The sequence below is a fragment of the Mirounga angustirostris genome, unplaced genomic scaffold, assembly GCF_029215605.1.
Source record: "Mirounga angustirostris isolate CCGP_5_RB_7025 unplaced genomic scaffold, mMirAng1.0.hap1 SCAF_16, whole genome shotgun sequence".
NCBI classification, from domain to species: Eukaryota; Metazoa; Chordata; class Mammalia; order Carnivora; family Phocidae; genus Mirounga; species Mirounga angustirostris.
Genome location: NW_026991724.1, coordinates 7,160,764 through 7,177,834, shown reverse-complemented (window position 1 = coordinate 7,177,834; position 17,071 = coordinate 7,160,764). Strand labels below are relative to the sequence as shown.

At 43.9% G+C, this 17,071-nt stretch overlaps 1 protein-coding gene across 1 annotated transcript; it reads left to right on the top strand.

Annotated features, from left to right (window-relative positions):
* Positions 1-1,767: 1,767 nt before the first annotated feature.
* ATMIN (ATM interactor) lies at positions 1,768-16,810 on the top strand. Its single transcript, XM_045890686.3, has 4 exons — positions 1,768-2,112; positions 11,338-11,463; positions 12,247-12,446; positions 13,105-16,810. The coding sequence occupies exons 1-4, from the start codon at positions 1,783-1,785 to the stop codon at positions 14,906-14,908; spliced, it is 2,460 nt and encodes an 819-aa protein (XP_045746642.1). The 5' UTR covers positions 1,768-1,782; the 3' UTR covers positions 14,909-16,810.
* The last annotated feature ends 261 nt before the right edge of the window (positions 16,811-17,071 follow it).

Here is a 17,071-nt window from a genome sequence, read left to right as displayed (position 1 = left end):
CTGGAACATCTATTACGTACTTGATGATCCAGAAACATACTGCATTCAGATGCAGTCTTGGGAACAGATGGATCAATAAGTGCAGACCCAAGGACCTCTACGGCCAAAGGAATTTATTGTACATTAGGTAGGGTCTCCAAAAATGAATAGCTAACATTATGGAGTACCTACTCTGTCGGAGCTAAGAATTTTATGTGCATTATCGTGTTTTCACAACAATCCTATAACACAGGCAGCATTACTAGTCTAATTCTACTCCAGTGAATACCGAAGCTTAGGCTTACGCTAGTAGGTAGCTGAGCCCACATTGACCCCAGGCAGTCAGATTCAAGAGCTTGTACTCTTACCGTACCAAAAGAAACAATAGCCTGTAGATGCTGTCCCCCACACACATGGTTGTAGGGTTTGTTCGTTTGTCCCACAGTACTTTTAAAATCAGATTTAGCTTCTGTGATGGGCAGAATAATGCCCCCTACTCAAAGATGTCCACATCCTAACCCCTGGAATCTGTAAATACATGACCTTACAAGGCAAAGGGACTTTGCAAAGGGGAGATTATTCTGGACTTCCTGAATGGAGCCACTGTAATCACAATGATCTTCAAAAGTGGAACAGGGAAAAAAAAAAAAAAAAAGTGGAACAGGAAGAGGAGAGAGCAGAGGGAGAAGAAGTCCGTGATGGGATGAAGACTCAACTCACCATTACTGACTTTGAGAAACTGGAAAAGGCAAGTAAGCAAGATTCTTCTATAGAGCCTCCAGAAGAAATGCAGCCCTGCCCACACTTTTATCTTAGCCTAGTACTTGTGTCAGACCTCTGACACAATCTGTGTTGTTTTAAGCCAAGATTGCGGTAACTTGTAACTGCAGCAATAGAAAACTAGTACAGCTGCTGATATATAAGTTGGAAGTTTTCACATAAAAACCTTGAAAAATAAATCTAACGATACCACAGATGAGTAGCAGCTGCCCCCCTTTAAACAAAGGATAGATTTTCCATTTCACTACAGTCCTCACTTCTCCCTTTTGTCTACACCTGGCCTCCTCTGCTCATTTACTTGGTCTAGCTAGTCCTTCTAAGTACTTAGGTTTTGGAACCCTGCCCTGAGTCATACTGTCCCCTAAATAGTAATCGGATTTCAGCAGTTAAGAGACAGGCAAAAACAAGGCAAAACAAAAAAGATACAGGCAAGTAAATCCAGCCTCCCTTAAAATGATTAACACAATCATAGCAACTCATTCATTTGTACAATGCGACCTAGGGCTAGTTTCTTCTCTGCAAAATGAGGGAAAACTTATAGTATGTACCCGCTACACTTGTTTTGAGGACAAAATGAGATAGGAAATGAAAAGTGCTTTCCCCAATGTCTAGCACTTGGTAAGCCCTCAATAAACAGTAGATGTAATTAACATACTACTGCCTCTCCTGCCATTGAATATTTGGGTTGTTTCTAATCTTTGGGGAAATAAAGTTCCTGAACGTACTGCTTTTTGTTCTATCCAGTTATTGCCCAAGGTTAAGTTTTGTGGGAAGATGAAGAATGCATTAGTGGGACCACCAATACCTTCGACCTGTGCGCAAGAACCCCTGTTAAGTTTCGGAACCCTCCTGCCTCACCCGGCGGCGGCTTCCCGCAGACGCTTCTTCTATGGCCGGCAGGGGGCGCCGCGGCCGTCCCGGCCCCGCCGGATGCTAATGAGCCTGGAGGCCCCGCCCCCTGCCGGAAGTGGCTGCGGCGGGAGGCGGGGCCCGCTCGCTCGGTCCTTCTGCCGTGCGGGAGCCATGGCGGCCTCTGAGGCGGCGGCGGCGGGGTCCGCGGCTCTGGCCTCGGGCGCCCCGACCGTCCCGACGGCCGCGAGGGGAGCCGCCGCCGCCGCCTCGGGCCCGTGGGGGCCCCCCGGGCGGCTGAGGGGCAGCCGGCCGCGGCCCGCGGCGGCGAGGCAGCAGCCCGCGGGTCCGGCGCCTCCGGCCCGGGAGCTGATCCAGCCGTCGGTGAGCGAGCTGTCCCGGGCCGTGCGGACCAACATCCTGTGCACCGTGCGCGGCTGCGGCAAAATCCTGCCCAACAGCCCGGCGCTCAACATGCACCTGGTCAAGAGCCACCGCCTGCAGGTGAGCCCGCCGCGGAACGGCGCCTCCCCGGGCCTGGCGCTGGGGGGCTCGGGCGCGGCCGGGGTTGCGCCGTGTGTGGGCAGCCTCGCCGGCCGGCGTCCCACCACAGAACGGGCCACGCCGGCCAGGGCGTGCCGGCGGGGCAGAGTGGGAGCTAGCGCGCGGGAACGCGCAGTAGGAAATCACTGTGTCATGCCACTCGCTGTCGGGCTCGGACGAGCCAGGACTGCTGGCTCCTGGCTTCGCGGCCCGGGCGTTCGACACGCGGACCGGGGTGGTTCCAGCAGCTTCGTGAGGTCCGTCTCATCCTCCTCCTCACGCTGCTGGCGAGAAGCCGGTTGCGCAGCGGGACCAGAGCTGGGATTTAAACCTGGTCTAAAGCCCGAGGGCTTTCCACCACACCCTCGATACCCCTTGAGGCCTTTAGGTTCTGCCCAAAAGGGAGCTGCAGATTCGCCTCGACGCACCTTCAGTGATAGACTCGGGTTTGCTCAGGAATGAGACGCAAGGGAGATTGCTCCAGGTCTTCTTTTAAAAGGCAACCCGTATGTTAAATGACGGTAGTGTGAGCGTCCCTTCCACCCTCTGGAAAATGGGGCAGTGGTTTTCAACCTTTAGTGCCCATCACTGAAAATCCAGATGTGCGGCCCCACCCTACACCTGTTAAGTTACAGTTTCCCGGTCGCTACAATAGGAAGTTTGCTTCCACTTCTTACTCACTTCTCTCTGTGTCAACAGTGACATAATTCCAAAGCATGATACTCAAAGCAGTTTTGTGAATGTAGCTTTTGATGGCCTGAATTGATTCAGGAGTAAGTTTGAAATACCTAGCGTGTTGCATGTCCTGTCTGCCCTTCAGGTAAATCCTCCTTGGAGACTTCCTTAGAATCAGGCTTCTTTTTTTTTTTTTTTTTTTAAGATTTTTTTTTATTTATTTATTTGAGAGAGAGAGCACATGAGAGGGGGGAGGGTCAGAGGGAGAAGCAGACCCCCAGCCGAGCAGGGAGCCCGATGCGGGACTCGATCCCGGGACTCCAGGATCATGACCTGAGCCGAAGGCAGTCGCTCAACCGACTGAGCCACCCAGGCGCCCCTAGAATCAGGCTTCTGATAAGAATTTAATTTGCCAGGAGGTTCGAGGTTATAGGAGGACAGACGTGTTGCCCAGGAGAGGGAATCCCCCCCTCCCGCACCAGCTGAACAGATGCAACATCGTTCCCCTGTGAAGATGAGGGAGTCCAGTCCGGAAATGTGCTGAGGAGGGCCCTGCAGGTGGGGCTGCAGTTTTCCTCAGAACAGGTTCCCTTTCTCCCAGGACCCAAGTGCGGTAACTCTTCAGTGGTCTTCGGGAATGAATGGTCTTCGATCTTGTGTTTTCTCTCTCATTTTTAACTAAATTTTAACGAAATCCTTCCTTTTCTTTATATTTTAATTTCAGTGGGTGAACTACATGGTTTGTAGGAATTCTACGTCCCTTGGTTCTCTCAACTTGTATACAACGGCCATCACCCACTTTTAGTATCATGTCCTCCCTGAGAAACAACCAGGACACTCTACATCTCTGAGCACAAGAGAAGCTGTCTGACCAGGACTGTATGGGCCCAAAGATCACTCTAACAAGCGCTTTGTAACAGTTTTAGTGTCCTTTTCTCTGGAATTGCTATCTGGAGCGCTCTCGCTCTCAAGACTTTGTGAAGCATCTGTTCAGCACAAAGATACCATTTACTCTTCAGGACTAGTGTGTTGGCATATAATAGGTTTATTTCTAATTATGTTTTTTAAAATATGTTAAGTTTACGAATATCTGAAGATACCCATACATATACGAAATATACAAACACATGCAATACACAGTGCACATACAAAATATAAAATATAATAGGCTTAAGGAGGAGGAGGAGTTGAAGCAAATACAAATTTTGATAATCAAATCTTTACTGGACTTTTCAAAGCAGCGGTATCCTCCCTTGCTTAGAACCTGTGTGAAGTCATTCTCCCATTTCTAAGCCGGTTTTCAGATACTGATCTCTTGTCTGAAGACAGCACAGTGCACTCAAGATCCCTTTCTGAACTAAAAATGCTGAAGGGAAAAGTGGGCTCTCCTGATTTTCCTTCGTAGATCACTAGGGAGACCTGTTTCAGGAGGAATTAAAGAAATCTCACCCAGAACCATCATTGTTTTTGTTTTTTTTTCTCGTCAAAGAGGCTCACTTTCCTGCCTTGTTTTGGCTTTCTAACCACAGCACCCAGCCCCCCCCCCCCCGAGCATCTGCTGTATTGGAGGAAAGGGGTTCGTTTTCTTTCATGAGCATGACCTATGTGACAAAATAGCCATACCACTGTGGTGAATCTCTACTCTCCGTCTGCATTCTGAGGAGAAGGCTCTTGAGTTCAAACATTACTCTTGACACTTGTTTTCAAAGTATTAGAAGGAGGGAAGGAGAAGGAGGAGGCCTGGGGACGAGAGCTGACTGGGAGCTCTTGTGGTTTTGAAAGCTGTTTGGAGAGAATCCAGTATCAATCCAGTGCCTGCCTACTTTCTGCCCTGAAGGTGGTCTGAGTATAGCTGCTTGGCAGATTTGCATAATATTCAGTGGGAATTTTTCCTACTGGTTCTCTTGGTTACAGCTACTTGCAAAATTTTAGTTTCTTTCCTAGTTTTTCTTTTTTCTAGGTTATGATAATCTTTTTATCCCCTTCCCCATTAGTTGCTATATGGTCCTTATTTTATTCTAGACTTTTCTTCACAAGGTACCCTGCCCACAAACAAATACTCCCTTCTTAATGTAAATAATTAACAAACCCTTCTAAAGGATGGTGGGTAAGAATGGGGATTGAATTGTAAGGTGTAAGGGCATGCTGCCATTTGGTTTTATGCGGGTTCTTATATTTCATCTCCTGTTAGGAAGTTGGAAATGCCCTGTCTATCCTTGCCTACAGGGGGATCCCTGGGGAAATGAAAGCTGGGGATTAAGAGAAAGGAAGAGTAGGAGTAAATGGACATTTCTCAGAGATTCTTTTATTCCTTGTTTGAAAGCAGTGAAGGGGACAGGAGGGCCCTTAAAGAACCTCTTACCCAGCAGCATTTATGTTTTTAAAACCTGGCTTAAAGGATTTTGTATTATGTTCAGTCTGGGGTTTGCTTTTAATGATGAGCAAGGAAGTTGTTTTGTTGTTGTTGTTGTTTAAGAAAAAACAAAAACAAAGGGACGCCTGGGGGGCTCAGTTAAGCGTCTGCCTTCTGCTCAGGTCATGATCCCAGGGTCCTGGGATCAAGTCCCGCATTGGGCTCCTTGCTCAGCAGGGAGCCTGCTTCTCCCTCTTCTGCTCCTCTTGCTTGTGCTCTCTCTCGCTATGTCAAATAAATAAATAAAATCTTTAAAAAAAAAAAAAAAGGAAAAGAAAGGTTCCAAGTCACTCTATCGGCCATATTGTACAAAGACCTCCAATTTTAAATTTACAATGAGAAGACAACAGAGCGAGCTGATTTTCTTCTTGGATGCTTTCTGTGAAGGCAGTCAGGTGCTGGTGTAGTTATAATGCCTTTTATTCACCCCCACTATTCTTAAAATCCTTCCCTTTTACCCTTTCTCCTTAAAGTGTGTCCTTACTCCTGCTTTTCTCTTCTGTATGTTTACTTTTTTCCATCTTTTTTTATTGTTTCCTCTCAGATTTTTTTCCAAATTCTTTTACTTAAAATGTTTCGTAAATATTTTTGAAATGTGTTTTACTTTAAAATGTTTTGTATGTAACGTACCCAAAAAAGGAATGCAAAACATGAAGTATTTTTTGTGTTCTCTTTTTAGTCATGCATACAAAAGATAAAGTTCGAAAAGTCTGGTGAATTTTGTTTTTGAACATATATAGAGGATGCCAGAATAGAACATGACTTTCTCACTGCAGTTCATGTGGTATTGTGCCATCCCCATTTCTTATCTCCCCCATTCTCATCTCAGCCATCCTATCTTTTGAGTTTGTTGTCTCAGGACAGGAAGGCCGTGGAACTGGGATGGGGAGATGGTGATGGGGACGGTGAGGAGTTGCCCCTCAGAAAGCAGGAAAGTGAACACTCTGAGGTTGTTGCCATGCCTATAATAAAGGCCACAGGGGGATTGTTGATGTCCTTTACGGCTGTCTTTAGTGGTTCATCCTGGTGCATGATACAGTTTTGGCTTAGATGGCCACATGAACATGTTCAGTATAATGCTCCCAGTTTTTTTTTTTTTGGAATATTTATTCTGTCCAAACATTCCCAAATACAAGAGAAGATACAAATACATTCCTCTCCTTGAAAAGGTTTGGGGATTTTAAGTAGTTCCATTAGACAAAAGGGGTAAGTAACAGAAGAGAAAGACAATTCAAAGCTATATATATATAGTAAGGGACTTGAATGTCTCAAGCTAGAGAAATTTGGACTCAGGTAGATTTGGGGTGCCACTAAAAATGTTTGAGTGAGGTAATGACATGATGAGAGCTATACTTTAGAACAAGGAATCTGGCAAAGTGAATGAAAAAGAGATTGAAGTTCTAGAAATGCGTTAAGAGGTTAATGATAAAAGTCCAGAGTCAGGATGACTTGAACTAATGATGTAACAGTGAGAAAGGAAAGGTGAGGGAGGTGGTAGAAGACACATAAAGAGAAGTGAATAATTGCCAAAACTCGGAAGCTAGCAAGATGTTCACCAGTAGGTGAATGGATAGATGAACTGTGGTACCTTCAGAGAATGGCATATTACTCAGCACTAAAAAGAAATGAGCTATCAAGCCATGAAATGACATGGAGGAGATTTAGGTCGGGTGTATACTCAGTCAAAGAAGCCAATCTGAAAAGTGTACATACTGTATCATTCCAACTATATGACATTCTGGAAAAGGCAAAAAAGATTAGTGGTTGCCAGGGTGAGTTTAAGGGAAAGAATGTTAGGAATAGGTATAGCACAGAGGATTTTTAGGGCAGTGAAAATACTGTGTGATGGTATAACAGTGGATATGTGCCATTACACATTTGTCAAAAGCCATAGAATGTACAACAGCAACAATGAACCCTAATATAAGACTTTTGGTTACAATGATGTGCCAGTGCGGGTTCATTGATTGTAACAAACGTACCACTCTGGTGGGGGTATTGTTAATAGTGGAACAGGCTGTTCATGTTTGGGGAGGGAGAGATATATGAGAACTCTCGGTGCTTTCTACTTAATTTTGCCGTGAACCTAAAACATCTCAGAAAAAAAAAAGTTCATTAACTTTTAAAAAGTGAAGTGAACAGGTATTTGAGAACATGCTTGGGAGTTTAAAAAGGGATAATAAAAGGCATGCTAGGGCACCTGGGTGGCTCAGTTGGCTAAGTGTCTGCCTTTGGATCACGGGCTCGTGATCCCGGGGTCCTGGGATCGAGTCCCACGTCTGGCTCCCTGCTCTGCGGGGATCCTGCTTCTCCCTCTGCCTCTCTCTCTCTTTCTCTCATGAATAAACAAATAACATCTTTAAAAATAAATAAAAATTAAAAATTAAAAAATAAAAGGCATGCTAAGCAGAGTTGAGAGGGTATTAGAAGTGAGCATTAATTTTGTAGTGAACTTATAGGAAGTTTTGTGGAACATTTGAACAGCCTGGAACATAGAAAGGGGCCATCTCCCTGGCATATCACTAAGAGGAATTTGATAATTATTAGGTGAATGAAGTGATTTCTGAGTCTTCCTTAATATTCTACCCACATTTCGTTTTCTCTTGCTGATAACACTAGATGGAAAAATAATAAGTTAACTGAAAGTATTTCATTAAAAAACGAACAAACAAACGCTAGATGAATTGGTGAATAGGATGAGTTTGGTGATAAGAGACCACGTCACTTGTCATTAAAGCTAGCAGCTGCCAGTGTTTTAACAGAAGGGCCTTTCAGTCCAACTTCCACAAGGACAGTATTTAATGTAAAGTACTGGTTTACATTAGATCATTGGCGTAAAGTTGGTTGGCAAAAAGCAAAAGAAGAAACAAAACTCTCCACAGCAAATAAGTCAGCAATAATAACTGAGTGATTATGTGATAAGCACTGTTCCAAACCCTATTTATTGACTAAATCCCCACAACAGCCCTGAAGTAGATCCTGTTTTGCCTACTTTATAGATAACGAAACCAAGATAGTTCACAAGAAAGTGGCAAGGTAGAGAATTCAAACTATGGCAGTCCACATTCCAGAACCCAAGGGTTTAACCACTATACGAGATGTTCCAAAGCTAGACTGTCCTTTGGGATCATCTGGGGAGATTGAACAACCAAATATGGATCCCTAGTCCCCACCCCAAACTAATGATATCAAAATACCTGGAGTTGGAACCAGACAGAGATTTTTTTTTTAGTGTCTCATGTGATTTTTCACAGGCCCCAGGGTTGAAAACCAGGACTGCCTTTCAAAAAATGCTCTACAGGGGCGCCTGGGTGGCTCAGTTGTTAAGCGTCTGCCTTCGGCTCAGGTCATGATCCCAGGGTCCTGGGATCCAGCCCCGCATTGGGCTCCCTGCTCGGCGGGGGCCTGCTTCTCCCTCTCCCCCTCCCCCTGCTTGTGTTCCCTTTCTTGCTATGTCTCTCTCTGTCAAATAAATAAATAAAATCTTTAAAAAAAAAAACTCTACATTTAGCAGGCAATTGCTCTCTTCTTTAAACATTAAGACAATACCAAGAGGTGTACAAAATAGTTTCTGCCCTTAAGAAATTTAGTTGGAGAGGGCGCCTGGGTGGCTCAGTTGGTTAAGCGACTGCCTTCGGCTCAGGTCATGATCCTGGAGTCCCGGGATCGAGTCCCGCATCGGGCTCCCTGCTCGGCAGGGAGTCTGCTTCTCCCTCTGACTCTCCCCCTTCTCATGCTCTATCTCATTCTCTCTCTCAAATAAATAAATAAAATCTTTAAAAAAAAAAAAGAAATTTAGTTGGAGAGACAGGAACTCTAGAAAAAATGATAATATTTAAAATAGCTTAAGTTTTATTATCTTGGAATTCAAACAGGAAATAGATCTCTACATCTGGGTGGTGGTAAGCAGAACAAGGGAGTGTTTATTGAGAATATGATCTGGGCTCGCTTTATGCTAATCCAATACAAGATAATCCTGAGAGTTAACTATTGTATCTGTCTCAGAAATGAATAAACTGGCTCAGAGAGGTTAAGGCCACACCCCTAATTGGTGGTAGAGGTGGTGTATAGGTCTTTAGCCCAAGTGCTTCTTCCGCCATCGCAGTCTGCCTTAAGAGAGCCAGGAGAATGTAGGACAAATTGAGCCTTCATAGATGGTGCAACTGGAAGTGGGAAGAATGTGAGGCTAAGTAGGATGGTGTATGAAAAGGGAACAGAAAATATATGGTTATAATGGGAGATTGGAGGCATAACATGCCGTTAGGTGATACATACAAATAAGTTTTCAGAATGTCAAATTTGGTAGAATATTAGAAGAGGAAGGAAAATTATGTAAGAAACCACTTAAATAACCCAAATGAATATGAATATCTAAACAGTAGGATTGTAAAAGGATAGACCAGTGTGGAAGACGTGGAGGACTAATTGAATTTGATATGGAAAGATAAATTGTGCTGTGTAAAAATAAAACAACAGCTTCTTTTCCCCTCTAAATGAATGGACACAGACTCAACAAGATCAACATGTTCCTCTCAAGATCTACTGGGAAGGCAGAGGGAAGGAGTCTTAGCCACATGACCATTCATTTCTCACTTCTCCAGAAACATTAATGGTAGAGAAGGAAGTGGACATGTTCCAACAGTAATGAATCCTTTCTCATCAGAACACTAGATGCTGTGGCCTGCATGAACAGGGACTTCTACTCCCTCCACTTTGACCTCAGTCTGTACTTTCTAATTGATTACATTCTTCTTTCCAGCTTATCTCTTGACTCAGGCAAAAGACCCAGGGGGCAAAGCATCCCTTGATGCGGACCCAAACTATTCTCTCAACAATAGGGACTGCCTTTACACCAGCAAGACCCCGCGTGGTTAACCCCAAGACAGCGACTGACCTGACCTTTACTGCCTGCCTGCACATACCCACCGACCTTTGTCCCACATTTTCCTTACATAAACCTGAAAGTATTTTCAGCACTTTGGAGATAGTCTTTGAGATGTGAGTCCACTGTCTTCCCGGTGCTGGACTCACTGAAATAAATCCCTTTCTTGTTTCCCCACCACTTGTCTCACTGCCTTTGTGTCAGCGGTGAGTGGCCAGACTTGGTCTGTTTTGGGACCCCCGGAGCCAGGTGCTCTTTTACCCTTGAGCCCTGGTTACATGAGTACATGTCCAGTTGTTTCCAGTGACCTGTCGAGAGGTCCATCCCCACCCCTCCACCCCCGCCACCACCACTACCTTCCTTTAGGTCCAGACAGGAATTATACTGGAGGTCATAGGTGTCTCACACCTGCAGTATGTGAGCTCATCGAGGGCACCAAGACAGAGCACTTCAAGCTAAGTTAAGTCACCAGTTATTTTAAACTCCCAGCCAAAAATTCAGTCACATACTTAATAACAAAGGATGATGAGGATTATATGAGTTAATATATATAAATGCCTGACACAATAATAAAAGCTATATACGTACTGGTTACTATAATGATTATTAAATTTCAAACACAGCATGGTGACTCTATTCAAGTTGCTGTATAAAAAGTTGTGTCGACTAGCTTCAGCTACTTTAGGGGTTTAAGGATCAGAGAAAGTCATGATGCTAGGAGGAAGGCCTAGACCATAGTCAAAGGAGGTTTTTTTCAGGGAGGGTGGGATGAAAGGGAAGGGAAGAATTAGAGTGGTACCAAAGTCTTGAGCCTGAGAAACTGTGAGTATACCACTTACAAACAGAGAAAGCTGGCTTTAAAGACAGAGATTTTAAGTTTAGAAGGAGGAGTTTTAAAGGAATGGATAGAAGATTTTTTAGCAACATGGGGGAGTTTTTTTGTTTTGAAAAATTTTTACAGATTTATTGAGCTATAATTTAGCTCACCATAACATTTACCCATTTTAAGTGAATAATTTAATTATTTAGTAGATTCACATAGTTGTGCCACCAGCACCACAATCTAATTTTAGAACATTTTTATCTCCCTTAAAAGATCCCTTGTGCCCATCTTTAGTCATTCCTTGTTTCTGGTCCCAGCCAGTTCCATTGGGTTTTTGTTTGTTTGTTTGTTTGTTTGTTTAATAATTATTTAAAGTAATTTTTTCTTTTGCAGGATGGTATAGTAAATCCAACAATAAGAAAAGATTTGAAAACTGTACCGAAATTCTACTGTTGTCCAATTGAAGGATGCCCTAGAGGCCCTGACAGACCATTTTCTCAATTTTCTCTCGTAAAACAGGTATTTTATTTGTCTTAAGTATACTTCTCTGAGGATGAAATTCAGGTGATATAAACCTAACGTGCATTCTGTCACTCGCCAAACGTAACTGGAGAACTCTCCAAGAAAGCTGCCTGTGAGAATAGCCACCGAGGAGTCTCCCTGTTGGGGGAAGACGTGAATGGAGTGTAACCAGAGTGAAGGAGACGTGGCTTGTTCTGGAGGAGGAGATGTCCAGAAGAGGGTTTAGAGAGAAAGACAAGAAGAGCGGTTCAGCAGCAAATGAGAAATGTGTACTCCAGATCTCTTGCGTGACTCTGTGTGCCTCCTAGGTCAGAGGAGCAAAGCACAAAGGAAAAGTTCTCCTAAGGAAGGACAAAGCTTCTGAAGTCAGGAAGAGTTCCAGAAGTAGCTGCCTTAGGAGTAGGGAGGGGCCCAGTGAGTGGGGAAAGAGGTCACGTAGGACTGGCAGAGACCGGCAGCTGAAATACTTCCCAGAGGGTTGGCTGGAGGGGTCCTGAGAAAAGCAGGAAGGACTTTTTCCTGCCTGCGGCACTCATTTATAAAACCTAAATGGCAGGTACTATGAACTGCTTCCAAAGAGGGTCCTCACTTTTCCCAAAGCAGCAGTGACACGGAGAAGGGGCATGTGATAAACTGCAGTTTGCCTGCTTTTCCTTCTTTTGATGTAGACTGCTCTAGTTTGTCATGCAAAGTCATCGTTAATGCAGGTACGGGGATGGTTTTTGAAATGTTTTGAGCAGATGTGGTTTTCCACTTTCGTCCCTTCTATGTTCTTCCTAGCACTTTATGAAGATGCATGCTGAAAAGAAGCATAAGTGCAGTAAGTGCAGCAATTCCTATGGCACGGAGTGGGACTTGAAAAGGCATGCCGAGGACTGCGGCAAGACCTTCCAGTGCACGTGCGGCTGCCCCTACGCCAGCAGAACTGCATTACAGTCCCACGTCTACCGCACTGGCCACGAGATCCCGGCAGAGCACAGGTAAAGGGGAAGAAGCGGTGGCCCAGGAGTCGGTCGCTGTGGGAAGAATGTCAAATGAAACTTTTGGAAAGCCGTTAGTGCAGAGAGAAAGGAGGAATAACAGAGAAAAAACATGACGTGGAAGAGGGGAGCTTTCGGAAAAGCGAGCAGTACTAGCAAAGGATCCACATCTGTCTAACCCAGTTGTTCTTCCTTATTTCTTCCCAATTGAAAATCCCAACTTCCAGCATTTTCCATCAGAGGGATGTTAGATTGTTGAAGAGTTAAGTTTTATCGTGAAACTGTACCTCATCTTAAAGGTCAAATTTATATTTGGAGTAATAGCTTCCTACTTTAGGAATGGTAAAAGTTGCATTAAATAATCTGTTCACTTCCTCGTGCTTACAGAGCTGAGTGCTAGAGTACTTAGAGGTATGCCCCCAAAAAAGATGTGCTTCCTCCTTCCCTAGTCGCATGTTCCTGCACTTCTGCCCACCATATAGTAGGCCCAGTTCTCAGAGGGGCACAGAAGGATTGATCTCTCCTCACCTGGTGGATTCTGACCTCTGCTCTAGGTGTGGGGAGCAGCATTCGTAAGTAATTGAAGAGACCGCACCAGAGTAGAAGAAAGCTGCGGCCTAAACTCGTTTTTCTCTTTTTACTCTGTCCTTGGTTTCAGGGATCCACCTAGTAAGAAAAGGAAAATGGAGAGCTGCCTGCCCAGCCACAAGTTGTCCAGTAAGCCCACCGAGTCCTTGAGCACCCAACCAGTTCCAAGACCAGACACTCAAGAACTGGAAACTTCAGATACAAAGCTGGTCGCTTCTTTTGAAGACTCTTGCAGCTCTAATGCCGGAAAGCAGACTCTTACAACACCTCCGAGATACCCTCAGAAGTTGCTTTTACCCAAGCCCAAAGTGGCTCTGGTGAAACTTCCTGTTATGCAGTTTTCTCCCATGCCTGTCTTTGTGCCTACCGCCGACTCCTCGGCCCAGCCTGTGGTGTTGGGTGTCGATCATCAGGGTTCTGCCCCGGGCGCTGTGCACATACTGCCCTTGTCAATCGGAACCCTGATCCTCGGCCTAGATTCAGAGGCTGGCTGTCTTAAGGAAAGTCTCCCTCTTTCAAAAATTATAAGTCCTGTTGCTGTGGAGCCAGTTAGTACAGGTGTTCAAGTGAACTTGGGGAAGAGCCTGTCTAATCCTTTACAAGAACTAGGGAACACATATCAGAAGAACAGCATTTCTTCGATCAACGTACAGACAGAGCTGTCTTACGCCACGCAACCCTTCATACCTTCCACACAGTGGGCTGGGCCTGATTCTTCTGTATCGTCTTGTTCTCAAACAGATTTGACGTTTGGTTCTCAAGTCTCCCTTCCCATCAGTGTTCATACGCAAACGTTTTTGCCCAGTTCTAAGGTGACCTCATCCATAGCTGCTCAGACTGATGCGTTTATAGATGCCTGTTACCAGTCAGGCGGGATCTCCAGAGAAACCCAGACCAGTGGAATGCAAGGTCTGACAGATGACCAAGTACAGATGGACCAAGCTGTTGACATTTTTGGGAGCGTCCATTCACCCTACGGTGTTTCTGCAGACAGCATTATAAGCAGCAGCTTAGTAGCGGAGACCGTTGCTCATGATTTGTTACCTCAGAACCACCCTAAGACTTTACATCAAGATCTTGAGAAATCTGCACCGATTATAAACTTCAGTGCACAGCACAGTATGCTTCCTTCACAGAACATGACAGATAACCAGACCCAAACTATAGATTTATTAAGCGATTTAGAAAACATCTTGTCAAGTAATCTGCCCAGTCAGACACTGGACAATCGTAGTCTTTTGTCTGACACAAATACTGGACCTGACCCCCAGCTCCCATCTGGCCCGACCCAGAATCCCGCAATCGATTTTGATATTGAAGAGTTTTTGTCTGCCTCAAATATCCAGACTCAAACTGAAGAGAGTGAGCTTAACACCATGACCACCGAGCCTGTCTTGGAATCACTGGACATAGAGACCCAAACGGACTTCTTCCTTGCAGACACATCTGCTCAGTCCTATAGTTGTAGGGGAAATTCTAATTTCTTAGGCCTTGAAATGTTTGACACGCAGACACAGACAGACTTAAACTTCTTTTTAGACAGTAGCCCCCACCTGCCTCTGGGAAGTATTCTGAAGCACTCCAGCTTTTCCATGAGTACTGATTCATCTGACACAGAGACCCAAACTGAAGGAATCTCTGCTGCTAAAAACATACCTGCTGTAGAGAGCAAAGTTCAATTGAACAGTACAGAAACACAGACCATGAATTCTGGCTTCGAAACCCTGGGGAGCTTGTTCTTCACCAGCAACGAAACTCAAACAGCCATGGATGACTTTCTTCTGGCCGATTTGGCCTGGAACACAATGGAATCTCAGTTCAGCTCTGTAGAAACCCAGACGTGTGCGGAACTACACACGGTCTCCAACTTCTAAAAATGAAGTCTGAGCGTGCGACGGCGTTTACGATTTCCTTCTGGGTTTGGAAAATGGAGAGCAGGACAACAGTGTTAACACTATTGAATGTAGTTACTGATGCATTTACTTCAATTCTTGGAGGGTCTTTGCCTTTTGTACTTGTAAACATGAAATTTGTGTATAAATGTGAGTGTATTATAAAGTGTAAGATGTTGATCTAAAAATACTGTTTCTGTGTTGCCTACATTTGCCCTGTCATAGTGAGTCTTCCCATCTTAAAAACACAAGTGTATTTCACACCTTTCAAACCCATCTAGCAATTAGCTGAAGCCAAGCTTACCAGGTACTAGGGTATAGACTTTTCAGATCTTCAAAACATTTCAGTGGAAATGTGTCTTGCTTAACTTAAGTTGCACCTACAATATTTGACAGTGTTAGAAATTCCTGTTTCCTGATAGTAAATCTAAAGAAATGGGATGCCACACGTCAGATGTAAGTGCCAGCGCTTCGATGGCGTGGGACTCCTGCTGCCTGCGATTTCATCTGCTTTGACATCTCACTTTTTTCTGACTTGAAGACAAAGGAGAACTACAGCTGTCTTTAGCTTTTGAGACCATGTAGTCAATGCCATTCTTCCTCTACATGAACTATTGCTGATACCAACCCAAGTGTACAGTGCTTTCCTCACAAGACATGTTGCTGTAAAATTTCTGCTTCAAGAAGTAGCGGCAAGCACTTAGTGTAAATAGCGATCCTTCTAGTCTGAGTAACCGTACGTCATTCCAGCCGTGGAAACTCATACTGGAGTGTGCTCTGGGAACATCCCTCCTACTCTCTCCGGTAGGCGAGGGTGGTGCTCCCACAGCTGCTTCTCAAAGTGTACCCATAGGCTGGATCTGAGTTTTGTCTCTCTAAATGTTAAAAATAAGTAAATAAAAAGGGGGGGAAAGAGAAAAGGACATCCCCGCCTGCTAAATTTCAGTGTAAGTTGATAGGGCAAGTGTGCAATCAACAATTATTCTAAAGTGAATCTTCTCATCCACTTCTCATCTTTTCCTTGAATAAGGAAAGACATTGGCCTAGCAAGGATGTTATTTGTGCCTTGAGGATAGCAAGTATAGAACAGATCCTCCTAAAATAAGGTATTCTGCATTTTGTTGCTTTATTTGTTTAGACGGCAATACCAGTCTGCAAAGAAAAGGAGGTGAAGACCAGTTATTTCAGTAATCAAGAACATCCATGTTTTTAGATGGGAGCATGGTCATATATGCTTTGGAGGTTTACTGTATTTAGGATTGTTGTCCAACTTTCAGTCAAGGAAAAATCGGTGCAACCAGTACGTTTTCTAAGTTTATTAAGAAAAAGTTCCTTCTGTGGCACATGCTTATGCTGCTGAAGGCAAAATCCTCAAAATAAAACCTAAGGAGTGGACTAATAGCCCCAAGTAAATAGATGATGTTACTACTAATTCCTATCCCATAGAAGAATAGTTGGTAGTGAGTAAATAACATATCCTGGAGAGATGAACCCAACCTGGTAGATAAGAGTTTGCTTTGGTCACAGTGGCCTATGACTAGGGGTTTCAAAACAAATATAAAGCCTTAACTTAGAATTTAATTGTTTTAGAATCGTCACTGCCTTAATGTTCAAACATTGATTTCAGTTCTCCCAGTAAAGGAGAAGTGCATGTTTGTTTATGGCTTTTTTGTAAATATAAATGCAGTGATCTTTGGCTTTAAAAAAATTTGTTTCTGTGAAAATGTTTGATAATCCAGCCAATAGAGTTATTTACAGAACAGTTGAGCATGTCAGTTCTTCATGTACAAGAACTGTTCCCTCCCAAAACCTTAGTTACCTGAATTGTCCTAAGATTATTCGTAAAAACTGAAATTCAGTGATTAAAGAGAAGTGAGAATTCTACCTTTTTTTGTGAATTCTTTGACATACTCATAATGTGACCTATTTTGTTGCCTTGACTTTTCACAAACCCATCATCTTCTGATAGTCACAGGATGGAATGGTTGTACCTAGTTATTTTCATTACTGTTTTACCTTTGTTCATGAAACTATACTAATAATTTTCCTAGTAGAAGAAAATGAACACTCCATTACTAAATTTTCTATTTTGATGTGGAGTTTTTGATAAAAGCTATTCACCTTACAGTTTTGAGTTTTTGAAGA

Bases quoted from the DNA above. Each gene is read 5' to 3' on its own strand.
- ATMIN (XM_045890686.3), top strand. From the start codon at position 1,783: ATGGCGGCCTCTGAGGCGGCGGCGGCGGGGTCCGCGGCTCTGGCCTCG. The intron at 11,464-12,246 runs GTATTTTATTTG...TGTTCTTCCTAG, and splicing joins AATTTTCTCTCGTAAAACAG to CACTTTATGAAGATGCATGC. The intron at 12,447-13,104 runs GTAAAGGGGAAG...CCTTGGTTTCAG, and splicing joins GAGATCCCGGCAGAGCACAG to GGATCCACCTAGTAAGAAAA.